This window comes from Phyllopteryx taeniolatus, chromosome 12, assembly GCF_024500385.1.
Source record: "Phyllopteryx taeniolatus isolate TA_2022b chromosome 12, UOR_Ptae_1.2, whole genome shotgun sequence".
NCBI lineage: Eukaryota > Metazoa > Chordata > Actinopteri > Syngnathiformes > Syngnathidae > Phyllopteryx > Phyllopteryx taeniolatus.
In genome coordinates, this window is record NC_084513.1 from 23612161 (window position 1) to 23637327 (window position 25167).

At 45.6% G+C, this 25167-nt stretch overlaps 1 protein-coding gene across 6 annotated transcripts in view; it reads right to left on the minus strand.

The window, feature by feature from the left end:
* dachd (dachshund d) overlaps positions 1–15521 on the minus strand; it is a 140319-nt gene extending 124798 nt beyond the window's left edge. For 2 of the 6 annotated variants that reach the window (XM_061791878.1, XM_061791874.1), the window contains exon 1: positions 14317–15521. In XM_061791878.1, the coding sequence (XP_061647862.1) occupies positions 14317–15071 (755 nt within the window). In that variant the 5' untranslated portion in view covers positions 15072–15521. The remainder of the gene's footprint in view (positions 1–14316) is intronic. The other 4 variants (XM_061791875.1, XM_061791873.1, XM_061791877.1 and 1 more) reach the window with 3 other exon arrangements.
* Between the last annotated feature and the right edge of the window lie 9646 nt (positions 15522–25167).

Here is a 25167-nt window from a genome sequence, read left to right on the forward strand (position 1 = left end):
TGTGCGTGATAACAAAGCGTGGCAAGCTTTTGCCAAAGAAATTGATCACCTTGTCTTCATTCAAACGAGCTCGTCGGCGGGACTGTGACGCTAAGTACGAGGCGACAATTGCAGAGTAACTCGTGATACACATTATGACGGTATTTTTTTTTCAACAATACCAATACTATTGTGAAACACTGATTGTGGGAGAGTCAATACATTGGAGGAAAATCATGCATGACAGCGATGGGAATTGAGTTAGTCGAGACATGATAGTGATGTTTTGCCAACGATTCTTCATGATCTTGATTTGTTTTCTCCCACTTCTGATGTCTGATGAAGGCCAAACTTAAACTTGAATGAACTGAAAAAAAATCAAAAATTCAACCACAAAGTCAGACGAAATTTAATAACTGCATATATATATATATATATATATATATATACGTGTATATATACACACACTCACAAATATATATAATTGACAGGAAGTGTGACATTAGACAGCAATATGGATATTTGATCCAGCTGAACAATATCATGAGAGAAAACAATGCAATTTATTGTGATATCAATATTTTTCCCCACTTTGTGGATATATCGCCATACATTTGACAGAGGGAAAAGTAACAGAAATGATGACAGAAATCCAGATTTTACCATTCCAATAATGAAAAGATGTTGTTTTCTGAAAAAAATATTATTTATGTGTATTAACATTTATAGGATTCATATAAGCAATTTTCAAAAACTTTCAAAATTGTCATGAAGCTTGCCATTAGACAGTGACTATCACTATCTGATCAAATTGTACCGATAATGTATCGTGAGAGATGAACAATATGATACATCGGGATATGGATCTTTTTTCCCCACCTGTTTTTTTTGGTATTTTATGTACTGTAATTTATAACGAAAAAAACTTGAAATGAGAAATGAAACATCAGTTGAATCTTTTTTATAAAATACAGTATTTTTTCCAATTAAGACCACCACAACTTCAACGATATATTTTTTTCCTCTATTGCAATTTCACACCTCCCACTGGCAGTAACCTTGGGAGACACTTAAGACCCACTAGCCTGCAAAAAATGTTTTTGATATGCTTGTGTCATTTAATCATCGGCGTTCTGCCACCAAGACTGCGTGGGACAATTTTGCAGGATATTAACTCGCAGCTAAAGCCCGCCTTGTATCATTTGCCGGGCCCAGTCAAGCAGCGTTCCCAGGAGGTATCTCGCGCTCGTAAGCGATCCAAGCTCGACTGGGCACGATACACAGGTAGAATGAGCCATAAAGGGATGAAGCGATGACGGAACGGCAGATTGAAATGAACTCTTTTGCTGACAAGCTACCACTGGGGCGGGGGGGGAGTGTATTTGTGATTTGAGCCAACAAGCAAAAACAACGATTCAATCATTTACTCCAGCCACAAAATGAATGGAAATACAGAAGAGCATCAAAATTCAAATGAGCTTGATTTACTGCAGGGGAAACGAATGATCAATTTATCGGTTCCTGGAATTGGATTCACTTTCGACTTCAGCTGTGCGGGCGGACTGTAGCTCAGCTTCCCATAACTGACGTCATATTGCTCTTTTGTCAATAGCGAACTGCAGGGTGATTACAAAGTAACTCCAGATTTTTAAGGACTTGCAATTTATGGTATTAAGAAGGTGCAGTGATTTTTTCCCCCCCGTTTCCATCATTTCGAATCGGAATAAAGCGAAACGGTTCAACTTTAGAAGCTCGACTGTATTTTTTCTTTTAAAACTTGTTCGTCGTGATCCATGTGCATATGTCACATTGCTTCACGGAGTAACAAACTCCCTTTTTGTCTCAGCGCAGCGCAGATGACGGGATCCATTACGAGAAAAATGCGGTTCAATACGGAGTCCGTGCGGAGCGTATCCCTCGGACGAAACGTATCCCTCGGACGCGCGCGCGACACAATGCACGCGAGAAAGAAAGCAAAGGCGAGCGCTGAGAAAGCCTCACGGAGAAGTAGGTCACCCTCTCATAATTGTCAATCATGCAATAAATGTGTGAGCAGCGCAAATGAACACAGCGTTGGGAATGAGACAAAGCGTATTGGCATGCAATGTCAGCTTGACTCAATTCATCCTGCTTTTCACACAAGACCATTCGCATGTGAACTTGTCTCTCTCTTTCACACTACCTCGCTCGCTCGCGTGTGAGCCGCGCCGGGGTTAATGTATGTGGACGCCTGGTCTCAGCCCAGGGCCGCTTCATTACCGCGAGCCGCGCTTATTTCCATAGTGGAGGCGTCGCGCCGTATCATTTGCCTCACCGCTGTCAAGTGAACGCCAAGAGTCGCTTTTCCGCCGCTTGAGGCTCGAAAGCAGCCGCGTGGACGCGACTTGCTGACGCGGAGATGAGATTCACTTCGAACGAACTCATGACAAAAGTGTGACAAGTGTTACACCATCAGGAAAGCAAGAACGTTCTTCCACACCAAACTCGTCCCAGCACGCCTTTGACAGACCTCACATGATCCCTTAAATTGTTCACACGAATTGGGAAGCATAAAATTGTCCTGAGCACAAGCTAGCGTACAGAAGGAGGCACCGAGCCTCGCCGTGCATAGGGGGAAGTTAAATACAATTAACAAACGTACTGTAGTTCAAAAACACACTTTGCGAATCGCTGTCATAGACCAGCGGAAGTTGGGGATTCGCAGCTGACAGTTTGACAACTTTAAAAAATGTATGTGCAAGCAAAATGCTTTACAAGTTGTCACTTTAAGGTCAAATTGTCCCCTATCGTCGCTTTAACCAGAAAAGGAAGCCGACATTTTGCTGCACCCTTGGCGGTCGTCCACAGAGTCGTCGTCCCGGTCGTTCCCCGACACCCGCGAAGGTTACGAGTCGGCCATCAATAACCGCGGGTCAACGCATTTTCATCCAACACTGACACTCCCGGCCTTTGTCGTCCCACGTTTCGCACCTTCTGATTAACCGCGGGAGTGCTTTTATTGGCCGCACCCGCTCTTGTTTGTCCCCCTGGCCGACTCAAATGTCAGCATCTGTCTGACGTTTCCTCAAAATCACCCGCGCCGCCGATTTGCCGCGGCACCCTGGCTATTATTGCCTTCCTCTTAAAGAGTGACAGGCGGCGTCCTCGCAGACGAGCGCCGCGCCGCGGTCGAGCCGATGGGGTCGCGAGGGGCAGACCTCTGTGAACCCAACGCGCTTCGATGCGACAGTCGGCCGTCGGCCGCTACAACCCGTGACTGCAAATATGGAGAGTAGACACGCCCCTCATTCAAGGGACTTGACTTCCGCCTCGATTTTGCATTTCCACATAGTCGTTAAGAGTTGAGTGAAGCATGTCATGCTACGGTTTGGAATATTAAACGGTTTGGGAAAATGATCTCTTATGTTCACCCACTATTCATCATTCGTGCGTAAAGTGCAGATTTTTAAGCAATTGTTGTTTTTTTTTTGGGGGGGGGGTTACAGCATACAGGAATTCAGAGTTGTGCGCCTTTGTCGTAGTATCACATTGCGCCGCAACATGCCGGGCAGCACTGAGGTCTACTGGACGAAATGCAGAGCTATTAAGAGCAAGAAGAGGAGGCAGAGAAGGTACCCAACTATACACTCCAGCAAAAGTCGGCGTTCCCACACAGCAGAGACAATATATGTCTGGGACGTGACTATTGTGGAATGCTGTTTGTATGTTGCAAGTTCACGTATGTTAAAGTAGCCGCAGCAGCTTTTGGAGGGTTACAATTACCGTGACCCCTCTGCAATGTTCCGTGAGTCGTCGATGGCGTTTCACATTAAGCAAGGGGACTTTCATTAAGATATAGCTTGAGTGAAAACTTTGGACTTTAAATATACAATGTTTGACTCTCTTGTGGTTTATCTGTGGCGGCACGGTGGGTGTCTGGTTAGCACATCTGCCTCACAGTTCTGAGGACCGGGGTTCAATCCCCGGCCCCGCCTGTGTGGAGGTTGCATGTCCTGCCCGTGCTTGCGTGGGTTTTCTCCGGGCACTCCGGTTTCCTCCCACATCCCAAAAACATGCGTGCTAGGTTGATTGAAGACTTGCCCGTAGGTGTGAATGTGTGCGCGAATGCTTGTTTGTTTTCTATGTGTCCTGCGATTGGCTGGCGACCAGTTCAGGGTGTGCCCCGCCTCCCGCCCGAAGTTGGCTGGGATGGGCTCCGGGCACGCCCGCGACCCGCGTGAGGAGAAGCGGAACGGGAGATGAATGAATGAATGTTTTATCTGTCAGTTTTACAAATAAACAGCATGAAGCAAGCAGACTTTGCCTTTTATTTCGAGAACTGTGCGAGCGAGACAGTGAGAACAGGCCCTAAGAAAAATACTTTTAAAAAATGGGTTTTCATAAGTTGACTTCATTTTCAAGTAACATCGCATAACTGTTCCATACGACTGCCGATCTTCGTCCAACAACAAAAGGTTCCGGGGGACCTGACCTGATAAATGTGAGTGACAGAATGAGAACAATCTGCTGAGCAACGTCCAAATTTGGAACCGTCAGTCAGTCAGCTTGATATGACCCATAAATGTAATTATTTGAATGCATCTCTTGATCAAAACTACCTGAAAGGTCGTACGTCCCAAATGCAGTGTGATGCCCTAAAGTTGGCCCACATTCCAAAGTTATCCCCTCAAAGGTTTTAATACCATGGTTGCGCTTTTCATTAAAACCTTAAACAGTACAATGCCTGCGTTGAAAATCAAAGCAAAGTCTCATCTGCTGACTCAACTCAACAATGTGAGATCGAATCCAACACAACACACACACACACACACACACACAGTGAGCGCATTGAGCGTTTGTCTGCTTCAGACTTCCCGTCAAACAGAGTTAAGGTCATTTTTCTTTGGTTGGTCATCACAAGGTATTGACTGAGGGCGAAAGCTTTTGAAGCAGTGTGACGAACGAGCCGCGAGTCTCGAGTGTCATCAGCTTGGGGGACTTTTCTCAGCTAGCGCCAGGTAAAGATTAGATAACAATCGGCTCTTTTTTTCACCCCCCTCAATAATAGATTCCGCGCTGTGCTCTTCAACCGAGCAAGAAGACACAGCAGGAAAAGTGTGTCGCTACAGAACTCCACTGATATTTTACAAAATCATAGCCGACTGTTGGCTGTCGTCAGTCGCAAAAATGTCGCATGGGCAAAAGAGTATTGGCTACAAAAAGGTGAATTCAGTTTGAAATGTAACACGCGCATTAAAGCGCTCATGATGCTGGACGCTATCGTCGTGACGCGGTCTGACAAATTAAACACTCGACATGTGCAATACAGTGCTACCTGGAGATGCAAGTGCCCCGAATTAATACTTGTACTCATTCCGAACCGCCGCTTGGTCGATTTTTTTGCCGCTGGCTTCAGATTTGAAAAAAAAAAGAAGAAGAAGAAGAAGAGCCACAGTCGCCAATGCGCTTTCTGACGTTCCTCAATTGGGACAAATGCAAAATGATGACACTCGCGAGGTGTACGGGGAAGACGCTAACACTGAACTAAATGTGAGGTAAAGCGCTCTTGACATCACTCGCGAGGCCACGCCCTTTAAAGGCACATGTCCACACACCAATAGTTTCAGTGAGTGACCCGCACCATGTGAAACGTGCCCCAGAGACAGCTTCGGCTGTGATTTGGCGCCATATAAAAGTAAAAAAATAATAATCAATCAATCAAATGGACTACTGGCCGGGTGGGGTGGGGTCGTCTGTCCCCCGTCGTGCCGGCTCAGCAATTCCAGGCGGCAGCGCTGAGGTTTATTGTGCATGCGAAATGGTGCCGATTCAATTGTTTGGGGTGGGGCCACGCCCTAATTGCTATAAATAACTCTTATGAGCTCGCAAACTTCTTGGGATGTCCCCTCACTTGCGTTGCGCTTCTTCAGATGTTTCAAATGTACATAGCCACTCCCACCACAATCCAGTTGCCCAGCCGGGTCCGCGACACTTGTCCTGATCCCTCCTGTCCTGTCCTGTCCTAGATTGTCCTGTTCTTTCCTCACAGGTTGTAGCACTACCATTCCATATAAAACTCGAATTCAGTGACGTTGTCATATTCATATAAAAGTAATTTTTTTGCTTTTGGTGTCCTGTCTTTTCTCTTTGTCCTCCCTTTAAAACCACGTTCTGTCCGAATGTAATTTTCACTAAATGTCCATCATAATACAAAGAACCCCAGTGGCAGTATAAAAAAAATAATAATAATAACCCACTGTTGCCACAGAAAAACTGTTCCGTCATAAAAGGGATACAGATCCTCCATTCTGCTTGGCCTAGCGGACGAACAGGACTGGTTTAAAAATGTGTCTGTTTTCCATTATCTGAAAAACAACAAAAATACTTCATCAAATACTGCCATTTTGCATAGTCGAATGCCCATTCATTGATTATATTGAGCTTATATATTTCTGGTATGAGTTTTGTGTGGCGCGAAGGAGCAGCGCCTTCAAATTCCCAAAGGTTGCAAAGGCTCTTTTGCGGGGTTCTTTGCTGCAATAAGCTGACATTAATAAAGCTGAGCTGCTTGTTTGGAGTAGAGCGCTGAAGAAAGAGAAACTCTTGAGGAACAACATCGGCGTGTTTACGCAGGAGAAGATTCATCCCCGATAGCCGCTGTGAAAGAAAAAACACGAGCGGAGGAAATTTGTGGAATCCCATGCGAGATGGCCTCCCTGCTGGATTCCTTTTTCCTGTCAGCTCAGACGAGAAATGAAGCCGGGGAAAATTAACTCCTGATACGGTCACGCTGAATTAGACAGAGAAGAGGAAGGGGGGTAGTGTGAGAGCAAACGAGATACTTTTTAAGGATTCCATCCTTGTCATTTTCAATTTTCTGCTCTTTTGGACATGCTTGTATTCCGACTCCCCAACATCTCCTCGCCATATCAATCCTAATTAGACAATCTGGGCCCCGCCAAGGATGGGAAGCGGCTTATTTGCATAATTTAATCATAAATACTCAGTGATACATATTTCCAAATGCATTCGTACAATTATCTTTTCATCCTTGGGGCAAAAGAAGCATTAATATGATTAGGCAATACTTCTCTAAAAAGGGAAAATACTCTTCTTTTTTTTTAACTGCAGCTTTAGGCTATATGAAAAATTAATTAATTTCACAGGAAAATCAATTTCTCCATGTGACCATATTAGGCGGTGCCGACCCAGGCCCGCATTGCTCTTCCCTTTCTTGCAATCAGGAAATTTCATCTTCAAACTCCAACTTGTCAGGAACGTTTAGCGTCCTCGCGGCGGAGACGCGCGCCACGCTGGCTAAACGCGGCGCGCGGTGAGACCGTGGAGGAGGAGCAACACCGGGAGGAGGGACTTGAAGTGAAAATCGGCAGGTATTGCTCAAGGTTAGCGCCTGAAGAGGTCACACGTTACATGACCTTAACAAAAAGGTCATATATGCTATTCATCAAATCTGCTCTTGCGTATCCATTGTAGGCATGCAAATATACAAAGGAGTATTAGAGTCACACTAAAAATGAAAAAAGAACTCATTGAACGTTCAGAGAAAGAAGTCATGAAGTTGTGCAAATAAAGTTACAATGTTACAACTTTTATGAGTTTTATGTGGTGAAATAACTGCTAATGTTATTATCTATTTTTCATCTTCTGTTTTGGCTTCTTGCTGCTACGCGCGTGAAAAAAAAAAAAAAAAGATTTTTCAAGGTGTTAAAAGATTTTTTTTTTTTACATTAAAAAAAATTTACTGTCAATGAATGACATTTTAATGTTACGAGGAAAAAAAGTTCCAATGCTAAAACAATAAAGTCCAAACGAATTGAAGAATAAGTCAAGATATTGACAGGGGGGGAAAGAATTCATTAGAATTGTTAAAAGACGAGAATGTCGAAACATTTTCATGAGCAATATAAGTAGAAGTCATGATATCACAAGAGTAAAGTCATGAGATGATAGGAAGAAAGTAATATTAGAATAAACATACAGTCAAAAGAAAAATGTCATACAATTACGAGAAACGTGCCAAAATCGTCAGACAAAAAAAAACTTTTAATGTTGCGAGAATAACGTTGTAATTTCTTTGCGAATGAAGTAATATAGGGGGGGGGGGGGGGGGAGTTGTAATATTACAAGACGTTCACAGTGTTAAAGAGAGAAAACCTGTATAAATATGCAAATCAAGTTGGAGCAATAGGAGAAAGTGGTAATTTTTTCGAGAAAAAAAATGCGCGTCTTTGCCATGCAAATAGCCTCCAAAGCCACAAACGTCGTTAAGACGGCGGCAAACAAAGCCTCTCTTAACAAGTCAAATCTGCTGCGTCTTCACTCAAAACAATGTCGGGATTGTTAGAGGAATGTTTTTGCACTTGTTCCAACTGGATGAATGTCAAGTTAATAAAGCCCTTCTGATTTTTCAAGGAGACTATTTGCAAGGGGACAGTGGGGACGGGCGGTGAGGGGGGGGGGGGGGGGGGGGGGGGGCGCACCTTGCCGCCATCTGCCACCTGCACAGTTGACTTGAGCACATGTACTGTACCTAATCAAATTTAGCAGAGCTCCACTGAAGGATTAAGAAACATAAATATACCCCACTCCTTTGCAAAAACAAAAACCAAAAAAATGAGGCACAATTTGACTTTCAAGGAAGTGCTTGAATAGATTTGGATTTGAAACAGCTTTGTGTACCATTGTCTCAACCCCCCCCCCCCCCCCCCCTCCTCATCTAATCAGGCATCTGTCACTCTTGTTTTTGAAGTTATTATCGCCTGGCTCCCTCTCGGATGCGGTTGCCGGGTGACGGCGGGTATCTCAGCACCCACTCGAACGGGCTACAAGCATTTGAATGCAATCCAGAAATCTCCCCTGAGTACCTGTAAACACATTGGCGCCTTGTAAGAAAACAAATATATTATAAGAGAGCTCGACGCCAGCAGAGAAGAGGGGGGGGAGTGGAGTGAGGGGGGGGGGGGGGGTTGTTGGTGGTAGAGGGGGCTGGCACCCTCGGTGGCAGAGCACACTGAGCGCTAAGCAAAACAATTACCGTCACTTCCAGATGTGTGTGTGTGTGTGTGTGTTTAGGCTTAAACACACTTGAAAACGAGTGCCCCCCCCCCCCCCCCAACGAGCTGCCAGGCAAGAGGTGACGATGATATGCGTTTGTGTTTAAAAGAGAGTGTAGATGTGTTATGCGAAAACAAATCAAAACGATCCGACAAAAAACTAACAAAGGAATAGGTCTGTTGTCACATAATTGATGTCTGTTATTCAAATGTGGTGATTTGCATCGAGTCGAGAAAAAAAAGCTAGGAAACACAAACTTAATCTTACAAGATAAGGTCGTAACAATATGAGAACATTTTGGTCATTCTGTAATTTTGAATACGCCAAAAATGTTGACTGTTATGATACATTTGGAATGTGAGAAATATGTTTCACAGAAACATCATGTGACTAAAGTAACAATGTGCCAATGTGAGCTCAGTGACCTCAATGACCTATGACCTTTGCATCTGTGACAAGACGCGTCTGAAAGAGCGATAAAAGTGTGCTTAAGAACACTTAATTTGATACATGAGATCAGTGGTCAGCAACATGCTGCCCGCGGGCACCGGGGAGGCCCCAAGGACCACGTGAGTAGCCCGTGGGCCTCTTCTAAAAATAGCCCACCAGTCATGGGACATTGTGATTTCCCACAGGTGATTATTTAAAAATGTCAACACTTGCATAGATTTATAGAAATACAGAGTTGCATGTCGTTGATCGTTATTGGTAGAAACAATGTACAATACACGGTCAGTGTCTGCACATAGATGAATAGCATTAATCACGAATAATAACATATAGTTCAAGATCATTTGAGCGAATTTGTCATTTCAGAAGTGTGTATCAAACGGGGTACCCCTTCTCATTCATGGGTGCCCAAGACGTTGAAGTTGCAAAAAGGTTGCTGACCCCCAGATGAGATACCAAAAATGTTGAATGCAATGAAACAAACAAAAACACAAAAAAACATAACAGAGGACACACGTTCATATTTGATCAAGAATAAAGCTGTGGAATTAGGAGAAATAGTCATAATAGGATGATGAACCCTAATAGTACAAGAATAATATTGCCCCAAAAAATTCTAAGGTTTTAATCAAATCAAAATATTTCAAGATAAACTCATAATAACGAATATGACTTAACTTTATTTTAAAATAAAGTTGTAGTATTAGTAGATATAAGTACTGGTTGTTGAAAAAAAAAAGTATAAAATGATGATGAACTTGTAATATTGCAAGAATAAATTCGGAACATCACAAGACTAAAATTCATAATGTTCCAAGAAATACGTTTTATGAGGACAAAAATGGTAACGTTACAAGAATTAAGATACAATTGTGAGGCTAAAGCTGTACAGAAAACGGATGGATGGATGGAAGTCATAATAATACAATACTTTTTTGGGGGGTGAATAAAGTCTCAAGAGTATGAGTGACAGCTCCTGAGTTTTCAAAAAATGTATTTGTAGGGTGGCGTGACGCCGGCCGGGCTGCGCAACGTTCAAGGTGAGTGAGGCGGGCCGACGATCGTCAATTAACCGCGACGCGGCTGCGCCCCGCCGTCGTGTTGCCGCTCTCCGCAACAGCACACCGACGAGAGATGTGCCGTATCGTTCGGCCCGCCGAACAGCTCGCCGCCGCCGCCGCCCGTGTTATAAGAACCTTCCGGAGAGTTCAAGTGTCACACAGCAATAAGAACCTTTTCCATCCCACCGCGGGGAAAATGAAAAGGAAAACAAGTAGCTGGAACAGAGGGGATCCTGGAGGGCCGCTCGGAATGGAAGGGAGATTACTGAACCCAGATGTGTGTGTGCGAGGGTGTGTGTGCGTGTGAGTGTGCGTGTGTGTGTGTGTGTGTGTGCGCGCGCGCGCGTGTGTGCTAGGGAAAGGAACAGGAGGCACAAGAGAGCCCTTAAGAAAATGAAAGGGTCAACAGTGACTATGTTCCTGAAGATAAATAATAATTACAAAGTAGAAAAAGGCTGTAAAACCAAATCAAAGATATTTACTGAGGGCGCAATATACGGCATATAGAGATGAATATTAAACTGTTTCGTATTTTTTTTTTCTTTTAACTCATCTTCAGCTTTACAGATACCATGCTGAGAGTGCAGGTGCTGTGTGTAGTGGTAACTAGTTTAGAATCGAATCATTCTTGCACATTGTGTTTCTATTGTGTCTATGCCCGATATCACTTTTTTCAGACCGGTACATGTACGAGTATTCAGTGTTGAATAATCACTGATAGCGATACCACTGGCATTTTTTATACATACAATTTCAAGTAACACGATGCCAGATGGTTGTGAACAAAAACCTGCCAAAGCGCTGCCGGGTAGCGCCGACTACTGGCGAGGAGGACTGACTTGATGTCAGAGATTTTTTTTGCCTTAAGTATCAGTGGCTGGGATTGGGAGTCTTCACAAGTACCCAATACCTTGAAATTAGGCCGGTATCGGTACTCGCCGGTCCCTCCTTATCAGCTTTACAGATGTCACCCCTTTGCTGTGGTAATGACAATTACCGCGAGACATGCTGGCGCCAGTCAAAGTACAGACAATTACGGCCAAGGTTTTTTTTTCCCTGGGGGGGGGCGGGGGGCTGAGATGTATTTGGGGTGTGGCATTTATTTACAGTATTCATGATTAACTTGTTGAGGGATGGTGTTGAATAAGAGAGGAGGGTATGCAGTAGCTGGATTTTTTTTGCCTAAACTCACACCGCCTCGTTGCGTAACGGAAACCAGCGAAGTCGCTTTAGCGGCGACAAAGTAAGTACCGCCACACTTTTTTTACAAAAACGTTTTTCCTGTGTTAAGGCTTAAAAGAAAAAAAAAAAAGCAGAGACATGGGTTTGACTGGACAGCGACAATATGTTTTTAAATTTACTGGGATTAAAGTCAAACTACTTAGTGATGTACTCAGGGGCAAGACAGGGCTAGAAAACAAGTCATTATATTAGATCTATTACTACATCTATTATTAGTATTAGATTTATTGGCTATTATAGGAGCTGGAGAGGAGGCGCATTTTTTGTGTAAACATTTTGAGACATTTCCGACAACGTGCCCAAAAAGCTGCAGCGAGTTGTGAGTATAAACATAACGTTGATATCGTTTCGAAAAGAGGCAGCAAGCAGTGTTGAACTCGCTTGTTGGAGGACAACAGACAGCGCGGGGGGGGGGGCTTCATCGTCGCATGTGAAATAGTGCAAGCCCATTGTTAGTATTATTCACCTCATTGTTGCATAAATAAAGGAGAGAAGCTACTGATGGGGGGCGATGAGACCATTTCCAGAGAATACTTTATGATCTGACGGGTGGGGGCGGGGGGGGGGGGGGGGGGGGGGGGGTCAATCAGTTTACACAAACTGACCGTCTTGTCAGCGGCACTTCAATCACACACTAACAGTAACACACACACACGCACGCACGCGCGTACGTCCCCAGCAAATAAAATCATTGCAAGCAACAGGAGCGTTATATCCAGCAGCTGCCTCTCGCACGTGATGTAATTCTCCAAATGGGACGAGCGCTTGGACGGACGGGCCTCTTCTCGACTGATTGATTTGGAGCCCAGCGCCGACCCGCAGGACCCGCCGGCTTTCGCGGACAATTACAGCGCCGTGTCCGTGTGCCCCGTAATAGCTCGCCACTTTAGCGTCATTAAAGCGGCGCGGGGCACTGCATTATCCTTTAACCCCCACCGCCGCCGATGCGCCAAAAGCACACACAAGCACAAACGCACACCTACCCGTCGACAAGGACGGGCGTCGCACGATGTCACCGCACAGGAAGTGGACCGTGCGTGTGTCGATTTACCCATTCACCAAATTCGAAGAAGTGCGCGAGGTGAATAAACTTGGCAACCGACGACCCGGGGGATCACGTAGCGCAAAATAGCTTCGACGGCCTCGTTTCAACACGAAATGATGAGCGCAACGTATCCCGCGGGGCTTTCCGCCAAATGTTTGTGACACACCGTCGCAGAAATGGAAAGCACATACACGCTATCTGCAAATGCTGAATGCAAGTCCAAATTAAAAGCTCAAATAGCCCAAAACGTGCAAGCCACGTATGCTCGTAACCTACAATAATCAAGGTAACTGCCATATTTTTTCCATATAATTGCTATTTATCAAATCTGAAAAGATGCCTTTATCATTGTATCCCGTTCCCCCCCAAAAAAAAAAAAGCAAAAACACACCTTGACCCCACATTCTCCCTCAGTGACACAAAGCGCAGGCGTGTGTTCATGAATACGAGCGATTGAAGCTAAGCGCTAGTTTCAATCTTTTAAGCTGACCAAGTGTCTCCAAGTGCTTACGACTATTGCGACACCTTCACATCATATTTGCATTTCCAACTCGCCTCCGTGGTTACACCGGTGGTGGTGGGTGGGGGGGGGGGGGGGGGGTGTCAATATGGAATCAATCACAGTGACCCTTGTGTGTGCGTGTGTGTGTGTGAGCAACAGATATAATCAACTATTTATCTGGCTTTTAATCATTCCATATTAAAACATATAGAGGTCCCGAAATATTCTGACTGCTAATATGGAATGATTTATTAATTCCCGTGTGTGTGTGTGTGTGTGTGTGTGTGTGTGATTATGTATCTGCGGCGAGCTTAATTGAGCCTCATAAATCTGCCATCATAATTTCTGGCATGTGCACTTGGTACGTTTGTAATCATGATGATGGAGTGGACTGGCAGTTGATAAAAAAAAAAAAGAAGAAGAAAAATACTCCAATATTTGTCTGAAAAATGGGATGTGAGAAATGCGTGCGGTTGGGAAAATGGAGTGACTATTTAGCATAATTCAAGCCACGGATGGAATCATTAGATAATGAATTTGGGGCAGCGGGGTGAAGCTTCAAGTCCCGCTGTGGACAAAGTGCGCAAAGGTCAACGATTTGTTTGGAGACGCGCTCGCTGCGGCTGTGGAGGTGCCCTCGAGCAAGGCGTGTCCCCACAACGCCGATCACTCTGTAAGGTGTGTGTGTGTGTGTGCGCTTTAGTTTGACGAGTGGCACGCGACACAAATCCCAATAAATGGATTCCCTGTTAATAATAAATTGAATGTAAATTGATTGATTTATTTTTGTTATTATTTTTTTTTTGGATCGAGACAACTTATTTTTTTTCGCTGAACTTTTTCAGAGGCTCCCAACTTTAATCAAAGAGACCGTCTGCGAAGCCAAAGCAGACTCGCTGGCGCGGACCACAGCGGACCCCCCCGACCCCCCCACCCCACCCCCACCCTCCACCTTCCACAAACCCCGAACTTGTTCGGCTCACCTGGCGTTGGTGCAGTCGTTGTAGAGCGTCTCGAAGTCCTTCCTGGAGATGAGCTTGCAGCGGTTGACGCCGGGCTGGATGGCGCCGAGCCCGCGGAGGATTCGGACCTGCTCCACGTTGCACACGACCGGCGTGATCTCCAGCCTCTTGAGCTTGGTGTAGACGGTGTGCAGGCCCCCCACCAGGTGCTTGAGGAACAGGTCGAACGCCTGCGGAAGGCAGATGAGCTCGCAGCCGTCCACGTTGAACGAGGCCACCTTGGCCCCGCGCAGCTCCACCATCTTGCACTCGTTGTTCTGCGGGATGTTCTCCACGGGCGACGGCGTGGAGTACACGGGCTTGCCGGCCGCCGCGATGCCCGCCGGGCTGCCGCCGGCGGCCAGCAGCTCGGAGCGGAAGAGCGTCTGCGCCGGCAGCGGCGGCAGCGAGGAGGAGGAGGACGGCGACGGGGAGGAGGTGGCCGACGGCGGGGACGCGCCGATGCCGATTCCGATGCCGATGCCGATGCCGCCGCCGGAGATGGCGGCCGGCGGAGGCGGCGGAGGAGGCGGCGGAGGCGGCGGCGGGGGCACCAGGGAAGTCGGCGGGAGGAGCGCGGCCGGGACGGCGGCCATGGTCACCTTACGAGGCTTCGGGGGAGAAGGGGGCCCGGGGGGCGGCCGGGGAGGGGGGTCGCCCGAGTTCAAAGTCTGCCGGACAGCCTCGCCGAACGCGAGAATCCACGCGAGTTTTGCGCCGTGTGGAGCTCCTCGCATAAGTTGCCTGAAAGTTGGGACACCCAAAAAAAAGAAAAAAAAAAAAAAAAAAAAAAAAAAGAAGAAGAAGACGGAGAGAGAGCGAGAGAGAGAGGAGGAGGAGGAGAAAGGAGGTGGCGGCGGAGGAAGAGGAGGAGGAGGAGGAGGAGGAGGGCAGGACAATGATCAAAGATAGCAGCAGGAGGAGGAATGACAGCCGGGAAATGAGCTGAAAAGTCAAGCGAGGCTCGCTGGGTCGCTTCTCGTGTGTGCGTGCGCGTGTCGCACGGCGCGCGAGGGGCGGAGCTTGCAAGCGCGGGGACGCCGCAACAACAACAACAACAACAACACGCACACGCACACGATACGCACGAGCGCGCCTCGTAGGAAGGAAGATCTTTTGCAACAAGTGCATGAAACGTTAGTTTCCAAAGCACCGCTTTTGCCTTTGAAGCCACATGATTCAGTTTTCAAGCTTCTCAAAGTCCTCCATTTCAAGTTGAATCGGAAAAGTCCTCAAGTCAAAATGCACAGCATGAATTATACTATTATTCTGTCCCAGATATTGCGTGGACTCAACACTCAAACACGCTTTTGCACACACTCGCAAACCTTCTCAAACAAGTGCTTGCTACATTTCGATCGAGTCCAAAGCACCGCAACCACCAGGCGCTCTACGCAGTCACCTTTTTTTTTTTTTTTTTTTATATAGCCTGCATCAGTAGTTTGACATCAAAATTTTGAGGGGGGGGGGATTATTCTACAGCACGCCTTCAAATTCAATCACAAATAGATCACAATCATCTTTATTGGCTAAGCACGCGGAATTTGTCTGCGGCAGACAAGACAAGTATGAGAGTCATTGAGCATTGACAGGGTTCCGGTAATAATGCTGATACAAACACAATTATGCAAATGACGCACAGTCGTCAAGCAATTTCAAGTGACAAAATATTATATATTGCGATATGATTGTGTCACACCGAACAGCCAAAGATACTTGAAACGCACGCGCGCGCGCGCGCGCGAGACATCGCGAGTGCTTTTCACATCATTCGCACTCTTTTTTTTTTTTTTGCACACGCTCCGATTATGAATATGCGTTGAAGCAAACCACCAGAACGACGTCGCGGCTTCTACTCAAGCCGCGACGTCGCCACATGAAGTTCGCACTCAACACCCACACACACCCGCACGCACACACACACACACACACACACACACACACACACTCCCTTAATGAATAGCTGTATGCTTTTAAAGTAGAGCATGAAAAGTTTGCTTGATGTTTCCAAACCAGCACAGCGGTTTCTACTGAAGCCACAACTTTTTTTTTTTTTTTTTTTTTCTTTTTTTTTTATAAATACCAATCACACACATAGTCTCTTCAAAGTTAAAGGCTAAAAAAAAAATTGTCACTACATTGCATTGCATTGCATTGTAATTGTCACTACAGCAGCGGTCCTCGGTTAATCGTTTGTCTTGACTTTCAGGTCCCAAACATCCTAAATGTATAGCGGGGGCGGGTTTATTTTCAAAGGGGCCACACGACAAACCGGAACCGTTGTGGAGGGCCGCGCCACGACGCTAACTTCAATTGTCTTCGATTTGGATTTCATTGCCTTTATATAAAGCAGTAAAGTGTTTTATTTGAATAAGCTGCCACTCGTGCATATATGGTATATTCCAGGCTATGAAAATCCCCGCATCCGCTTTCGATTCCGCTTGGACGAGCGAGCGGTATAGAAAATAGCTAACGAGATGCACCGCGTTCGGCCTGCTGTTTATATTGCCATACGTGGTTTATTAAGGACAAGCTTTAATGTGATGCCAGACTGTTAAAGGGGCAGAGGTCCGGACAATTCATCGCTATCGCTTACCCCTTCTGGTCAGAGTACACGCTGCTGATTGCAGAACTGGCGGCTTGCCACAGTGCGATCTGCCAGTTTTGCCAACCTTGCCTGCACTCTGTGCGCTATCCCGATTCTTCATACTCTTTTAGGATAAGGACACTAAAACATCAGCCAATGGTGCCAGCTTTAAATGTGTTAAGGCATTCTTCAAAGTATATATCTTGAATTTGTCTTTTAATGGACTTTTGGAAAGTGCTTGCACATGATTCTTCCCCCTGCGAGGAAAGCGTGCGCTCCCGTAACGCAAGGAGCACGACGTCGTGACGTTTCAAAATTATCCTTCGAGAAAAGCGGCGGCCTGTAGTGTCAAAATCAATAGCTGCTTAAAATTCATTGCAGTGGCAATCCATTTGCCCTTTATGTTGCTAACCTTTCACTTGAATATGCACCATATTAAGATTTCATTATATACAAGGAATGTCACAACAGTTTGTGAGAATTGTTTGCGCGGGTTAACGGCGACGCACGACTCGTAACGGTCAGCGGGGGGGGGAAAAAGAATACATCTAACATTTTATGGGTTTCATGTGGGAAAATATATGAGGCATTAAACAATGGGATTTTTCAACAAAGTGGGTGGGCTGCATATATATATATATATATATGTATATATATGAGCGCACTTACGATAACACAGGAAAAAATGCATCTTCACCACAGTGCTTGTAAAAATAAAAAAAAAATAAATAAAAGTCAGTCTTACATGTAAAAAGTCACAGCTGAAGAAAAAGCATTATTAACTATTAACAAAAATGTAATAAATAAATATATAATCCGTTCCAGTGTCAAACTGTCAGCATCAGAAACACTTTATTTATTATTATTAAGTGTTTGACTATCATATAGCTGTAATGGAAGTGTAAAGTAAGTGGACCATTAAGGGTGGGCATGTGACTCCGCACGTTCCCGTTAATGTCTATAAGGAGGGATTTTCATCTTTTTTGTTTTTTTTTTGGTTTCCATTTCATATGAGGTGTGTCAGAAATGTTCCGGGACTCGCGTGACCATAAAAATATATTTAGTTTTCCCCCCTTCAAAGAAATCCAATGGCGTCAAACGAACGAAGCAAACGCAGGAGGAACTCACAAACTCGTTGAGTGTGACTAAATAGCGCCCCTGCTGGTTGCCGCCGCAGAGTTCACGTCATCGTGCCTCATTTGCTCCGAGACACGATTAATTAATCACTTCCACACACCTGATGAATTCTTAATGATGAATTAATCCATCAATGTGCGCACTGATAGTTTTGTAACACACGAGAAGGAAAACAGTTGTTCAGCCAACAAGTTGAAAGTGAGTCAACGGTGACTTTTCGAGTTGCAGACAACTTGTCCACCTCCATTTTGCCTCCAATATGCCCATTGCTGACCTGTATAGTAGAGTTCACGAAAAGAATTAAGAAATAGACAAATGGGAAAAGTGAACAAAAGGCAAAATAACAGAAATAGAAAAGAAAAATCTAAACGCTGGATATTAGCCACACGCTTCTGCTCGGTCAAACTATCGCTCATCTGTGTCTGTAATTGATATTGAAGGAATCGTGTTGCCAAGATCGGGACTTACGTGGCTATACGTTCCATTCCCTGTTGCGATGTTATCATCACACAGCACAAACGCAAAACGCCAAATCTTTCGAGAGTTCCAGAAAAGTTGGATGAAATTCCAATGGGAAACAAACAAAACATTCTTGGGAATACTTTCGCAAGAAGTGCGCAGACGTGGCAGAGGTCGCGTAAAACAAATGAGTTTGTCAAAAAGGTAATCAGCGCGTATGATGCATGGCGTCGGGCAGGCGTTTGAAAATGTACGTTGCGTATGATCAATGGCAGAGTATATTGTTTCTTGTGATAATTTATTCGGGCCGCAACGCTTTGATAAAACAATGTTGAAAAGCAATTTAAATGGAATTCATTTAAATGTCAATTCTCATGCTTTAGACTTTTCTATAATTGGCTATTTAATTAAAATAATTTTCATAGTCATTAATACGGGCCGGGCGACTTGTAGCGCACTGACGTGTTTTAATTACATGGTATTAACAAAATTGATATGCTTTAGAAAGCACGCTGAATAAGAAATAATGAGAGCAATCATGCATCATCCTCTTACGGACATTAAGTGTAGCACAATATAACTGATGAACTTGCGGGCCGGAGAAGAAAGAAATCACAGAGATAAATAACTTTAATTGTGCAGCTGTACTGTGCTGGACACAAAGAACTGCATTATGTTTCATGGCTAATTCATAATCTGCGCCATCACTTAGCTCTCCTTTCACCTACGATTACATGACATTTGAAAGCGGCGGCGATACGGCGCACTCCTTCCAAACGTCCTCTCGCCTCGTCCGAATAAATCTCGCCGCGCACTTCGGGATCATTGAGATGCTCGGAATAAAGCGGCTATTGATCATGAATATTTGTTTTCTTCAAGGTCACGGCGCCTTGAACTCATCCGTTCTCGGGCGGCACCCGGCACAAACATTTCACGGCCGAAGTGACGGGAGGGGACGCGACATCGGCACAAACGCACGACTTTCATGACGTGATGTAAAACGTGTAAAAAGTGTCATTACCCAAATCACGTCCACATTCAATTCAAATCCTTCACACACACAATAAAACCGTCTGGGCCAATTGGAACGCCACTGCTAACCAAAACAGCAGCACCGACCAAAATGCCTCATGTGAGACTTAGCGCATGTTGTCAAGGATTTCACTGCTCAGTATTAAATATGCTTATGTTCCGCGTGAGCTTTGCGACTCATCATATCGGCGCCACTTTCAGCAATTCTCCATAACATTTTCCATTCAACGTGGCGTGCATCGCAATAGGCCGCTAACATCGCATTCATTCAACTTGAGAGTCGGCCTGCAGTTTTGATGGTCTCTGTCGAAAAAAGTATTCATTCCGCAACAGGTTTATGACAGTGGTTTGTAATCGAAGGCGATCCGGTAAACAAAACATGATAAACAGGTCTCAGTATGATGGAGGGCGTTCCAAACTCCAGCTGCAACCATAAACGTTGTGATCTGTCGGGGTCAGATCACAACAAAGCATTATTAGCTTTGTAAAGTCAGACGTGGCCAGATGGTGTCATTTTCTATCATTTTCGTCAACGACAGTGTAATTAGCCATTTTCGCGCACAATAAATCACCGATTGAACGTGATTTCGGGGTGGCGGTGCGCTGACGTTGGCGCGCAGCGGTATACGACGGCGATATAAAAATATGACACCAACTTGAATGATGCGAGAACAGCGAGCGGCAGCCGGGATTCCCGAGGACAGCGACGATGTGGAGCTTGTCCTTGCTAAATATTTACTAACTTGGTATGGTTGTCTTCCTCGTACTTTTCTTAGTTTTCATAGTAAATAAAGATGCATAATAAGATGGAAGTGGCAAATTCACACTGTCGCGAGAGTGCAAAGACAAAGATGGCGGCCTCCGTAAGAGAGCAGATGCAGAGTTTTAAAGGTAATTTTTTTTTTTTTTTAGAATAAACCATTTAAACCATAAACCAATAAACCAAACAGCAGCTGAGAAAGAAGATAGGTACATTTAAAATAGGGGTTAACTATTAACTTCAACTGATTTATTCGTCATACAAAATACATTACGTATATATGAATTTTCTGTAAAATGTGTATGACTACTTTTGATATTTTAAATATTTTCACAAAACTATATTTGGAATTACATGTAAAAGCTCATGATGACGCAACACATTCGACCTGAAAGTGAGTGCGCCCAGAGTGAATTCTGGGAAATGATGTTCTGTGCTACAGCTAATGGTCTTATTTCTCTGCTAGCAATTCAATTCATTGACTTCCGCTGTGTTTCCACACTAAAAAGGCACATTTATTGAGTGCGTGTGTTGTAAATAAGACTCATTTAAAAGCAGCACTCTCCTCTGCCAGCACTTGAGGAGAGTGTTAACTTACAACACTTTAATAACACGCTGCCGCACACAAACGCACGTCAAGTAACCGCTTCTCAAGCGAACGCGGCCGCTCAAAACCAAGCCGACTCCATTTGCAGTCGCACTTCATTTGGCTCCACGCCGCTCGCAAACCACAAGCGTGAGGCCAAATCAGAGACTCGTAGATGTCGAAATTGCCAGCGCACCAACCGGTATAAACAGCTGTAATTACCGTCCCGTTGACGGCATCGCGGCGCTGCGCTGCGCTCGTTCTGGCAACAGCCGCAGTGATTAAAATGAATCCTCATCGACTTCTCTATTAAAGCGCTGGCGGAGGCCGTCCCGTGACCTTTGCGCATTGATTGGACATAACAATCACAATTCAATTGTAATGCAAAGAGAACATTTGTTATAATGTACACCAAACGCAGGAGCTATTTCCTGCCGGCTAATCAATCGAGCGACTCTCGGCGTGATGCACGCAGAAGGAGAACGCGTTTACTTGATGGGAAACAATCACGCGCACGTGGGCACTCTTTTGTCGATGGGAAAACAAGAAACCCTTCTTCCCGTGCACTAATAGTTAAACGCTTTGCATCGTGCATGTTTTGGGGATGTGGGAGACGGCTTGAGTACTCGTAGAAAACCCTTGAAAAAGTTGGGGGGGGGAGATTTCAACGCAGGACCTCCGAGCCGTGAGGCAGACGTGCTAACCATTCGGATACCGTGCTGGCCCCGTGCGATTTCAAGCTCAACAAATTTGTTTTCAGGCCACAATGGAAGGAATAAAAGAATATTATGAGAAAAGGGTTGCTTTTACGAAATGAGTCATTTCTCGTTTACATTTTCTTCTAATTCACTTTCAGAATTTTTATCAAAATACTTTTTTAGAGGTCTTTTTTTTCAAAAAAAAACCCATCTTATTTTTCAGGAAAAGGTATACATTTTTGAGATAAGTTGTATTTTTTTAAAATTTAAAAATGTCTTAGTTCATGACAAAGCTCGCACTTGCGTGACCGTCAAAGGACAAATTGCAACATCCACCCAAAAGTGTTGATTAGCGAACCACACATTGACGAATTGCTACATTCAATTCAATTAGGAAAAAAAACTTTAGTCTGGTACATAGTGCTTGAAAACTGTCACACGTCCAACACTACAAATACATAAAAGTACACAAAGCTAATAAATGTAAAACACTAGCATGACTTCATGTTATTTAAAAGACACACTGCTGTGGGAATGAAAGAGTGCTTGTAAGTTTTCCTGATGGCCAACGACTACCCGTGCGGAGTCACTCAAAGGAGTGATGAAGAGGGCGTGGCCTCTGTAACGCAGACTGCTTTCCTCTTCTCTGCGCGAATGAACAGGTCAGAGAGATGAGTTTGAGAATTGCCACAGAGTTTTACATCTTTCATAAAAGAGTTTAGTCTATGATCGACTTTGTGGTCGTGTCATCGGACTTGCGGCCGCATGTCTTGGACACTCGGGTGAAGAGAGGGGCGCAGCTGTCAACTGATCACCACCTGGTGGTGAGTTGGCTCCGATGGTGGGGGAAGATGCCGGTTCGACGTGGCAGGCCCAAACGTATTGTGGGGGTCTGCTGGGAACGTCCTGTCAGAAGGAGTTTCAACTCTCACCTCCGACAGAACTTCGCTCATGTTCCGGGGGAGGCGGGGGACATCGAGTCCGAGTGGACCGTGTTCCGCGCCTCCATTGCTGAGGCGGCCGACCGAAGCTGTGGCCGTAAGGTGGTCGGTGCCTGTCGTGGCGGCAATCGCCGAACCCGTTGGCGGACACCAACGGTGAGGGATGCCGTCAAGCTGAATAAGGAGTCCTATCGGGCCTTTTTGGCCTGTGGGACTCCTGAGGCAGCTGATGGTTACCGCCTGGCCAAGCGGAATGCAGCTTTGGTGGTCGGTGAGGCCATGGAGAAAGACTTCCGGCCGGCTTTGAGGAAATTCTCGTCCACCATCCGGCGTCTCAGGAGGGGGAAGCAGTGGACCATCAACACTGTGTATAGTGGGGATGGGGCGCTGCTGACCTCGACTCGGGACGTTGTGAGCCAGTGGGGAGAATACCTCAAAGACCTCCTCAATTCCACCGACACACCTTCCCACGAGGAAGCAGAGTCTGGGTTCTCTGAGGCGGGCTCTCCTATCTCTGGGGTTGAGGTCACCGATGTGGTTAAAAAGCTCCTCGGTGGCAGGGCCCCGGGGGTGGATGAGATTCGCCCGGAGTTCCTAAAGGCTCTGGATGTTGTGAGGCTGTCCTGGTTGACACATCTCTGCAACATCGCGTGGACATCGGGGACAGTGCCTCTGGATTGGCAGACTGGGGTGGTGGTCCCCCTTTTTAAGAAGTGTGTTCCAACTACAGGGGGATCACACTCCTCAGCCTCCCTGGTAAGGTCTATTCAGGGGTACTGGAGTGGAGGGTCAGTCGGGAAGTTGAATCTCAGATTCAGGAGGAGCAGTGTGGCTTTTGTCCTGGCCGTGGAACAGTGGACCAGCTCTACACCCTCGGCAGGGTCCTCGAGAACAAGATTCCGGATACGGATGGCCGAAATGAGTTTCCTCCGCAGGGTGTCTGGGCTCTCCCTTTGAGATAGGGTGAGAAGCTCGGTCATCCGGGAGGATCTCAGAGTAGAGCCGCTGCTCCTCCACATCGAGAGGAGCCAGATGAGGTGGCTGGGGCATCTGATTCGGATGCCTCCCGGACGCCTCCTCGCTGAGGTGTTCCGGGCACGTCCCACCGGGAGGAGACACCGGGGACGACCCAGGACACGCCGGAGCGACTACGTCTCTCGGCTGGCCCGGGAACCCCTCGGGATCCCCTCGGAAGAGCTGGATGAAGTGGCTGGGGAAAGGGAAGTCTGGGCGTCCCTGCTAAAGCTACTGCCCCCGCGACCCGATCACTTTCAACGGACTGTCGTGACAGACCGCATAGCTCTGTGACGTATAAATGACGAGCTGCATCATTAGAAAATAGGCAAGTGTCGCAAACACGGCGATTGAGTTGGGCAAATACCGTCCGGCCCAATCGTCGCCATGATATTCTGACAAGTCGCATAATTCTGTGACAGTCAAGAAAGGACAAACTAGCGAAATGCGCCCGGAAAAGCTGATGATTAGTGAAACACACGCCAACGACTTGCTGCGTCTTTAGCAAGAAAAGCCATTGATAGGCATAAAAATGTTTTACAGTCCCTCTTTAAAAGCCGCACTCCACGCCGTCTTTCAAAAAGTCTTCTTATGAAGAGTGCATGCCAATGATGTCCTTAAGGGATTTTCTTTTTAGAATCAGGAGATTATAGTTTACACGGACATTAAACAGATTAAACCGGGCCGCTCTCTCAAGGCAGTTTATCTAATGGAGAAAATGTGCTATGCTAATTGAGAAATTCCGATGGTAAAATTATATTTAAAGCCGTCTCTCTCTCTCTCTGTCTCTCTCGCTCTCTGCTGGAGAACTAAGCGTGATGAAATCAAAGGGCCAGCAGCGAAAAGTCAGCTAGACGGAGGTAGCTCGGGAGTGGCGTTGTTTGCGAAGCTAAAAGGTAATTGTCTGTGAAAACTTCATCGATGACAGATTCAATTCCATTTGGCAAATGTTTAACAAACGCTCTACAAACAGCAGCGGGGCCTATCTGGGAAAACAAAGGCAAACTTTAATTGCTTTCATCATCGTTGACGCCGCGGTCGGCCTTCAAAAATAGCAGTTAACAGAAACTGTCCCGACCAGGAAATTGAACCGCATTTGGCAGAACGATGCGTAATTAAGATAGCACGTCCCGAGCAGGGGGCCGACTTGTTGTGGCTAGCAACGACATTCCGAGCCGATTCAATTAACAGGACGGACGCAAAGGAAAACAAGCAGCCTATTACGTATCACTCGCTTTTAATCAGATCCAGAGCAATCGTATCGCTCTTTTGAAAATCCCCCAACACAAACATGTTAATTAACAGATAGGGGATGGAAAGATGTATTTTTCATTAGTGGCTGAAATAATGTTTAACATCAAGGAGGAAAAAAGAGAAAAAAATCTAGCGCAGTTAAAACTAGTAGGCAGTGTAGATTTCCTGCCAGCATTTTTATTTAAAAGCTCATTACTGTGTTCAGAGCTGCACCTTTAATCTGCACTAAAAGGAAATAATGTATTTTCCTGTTTTATTTACCAGCCGTACTTAACAAGTGTTCCTGTACAATTAGAATTGGTGAGAGGGATCTGGGAAACAAAAGGACTTTCAAGCGCTGACATTATTTCTCATGGAGAAAACAC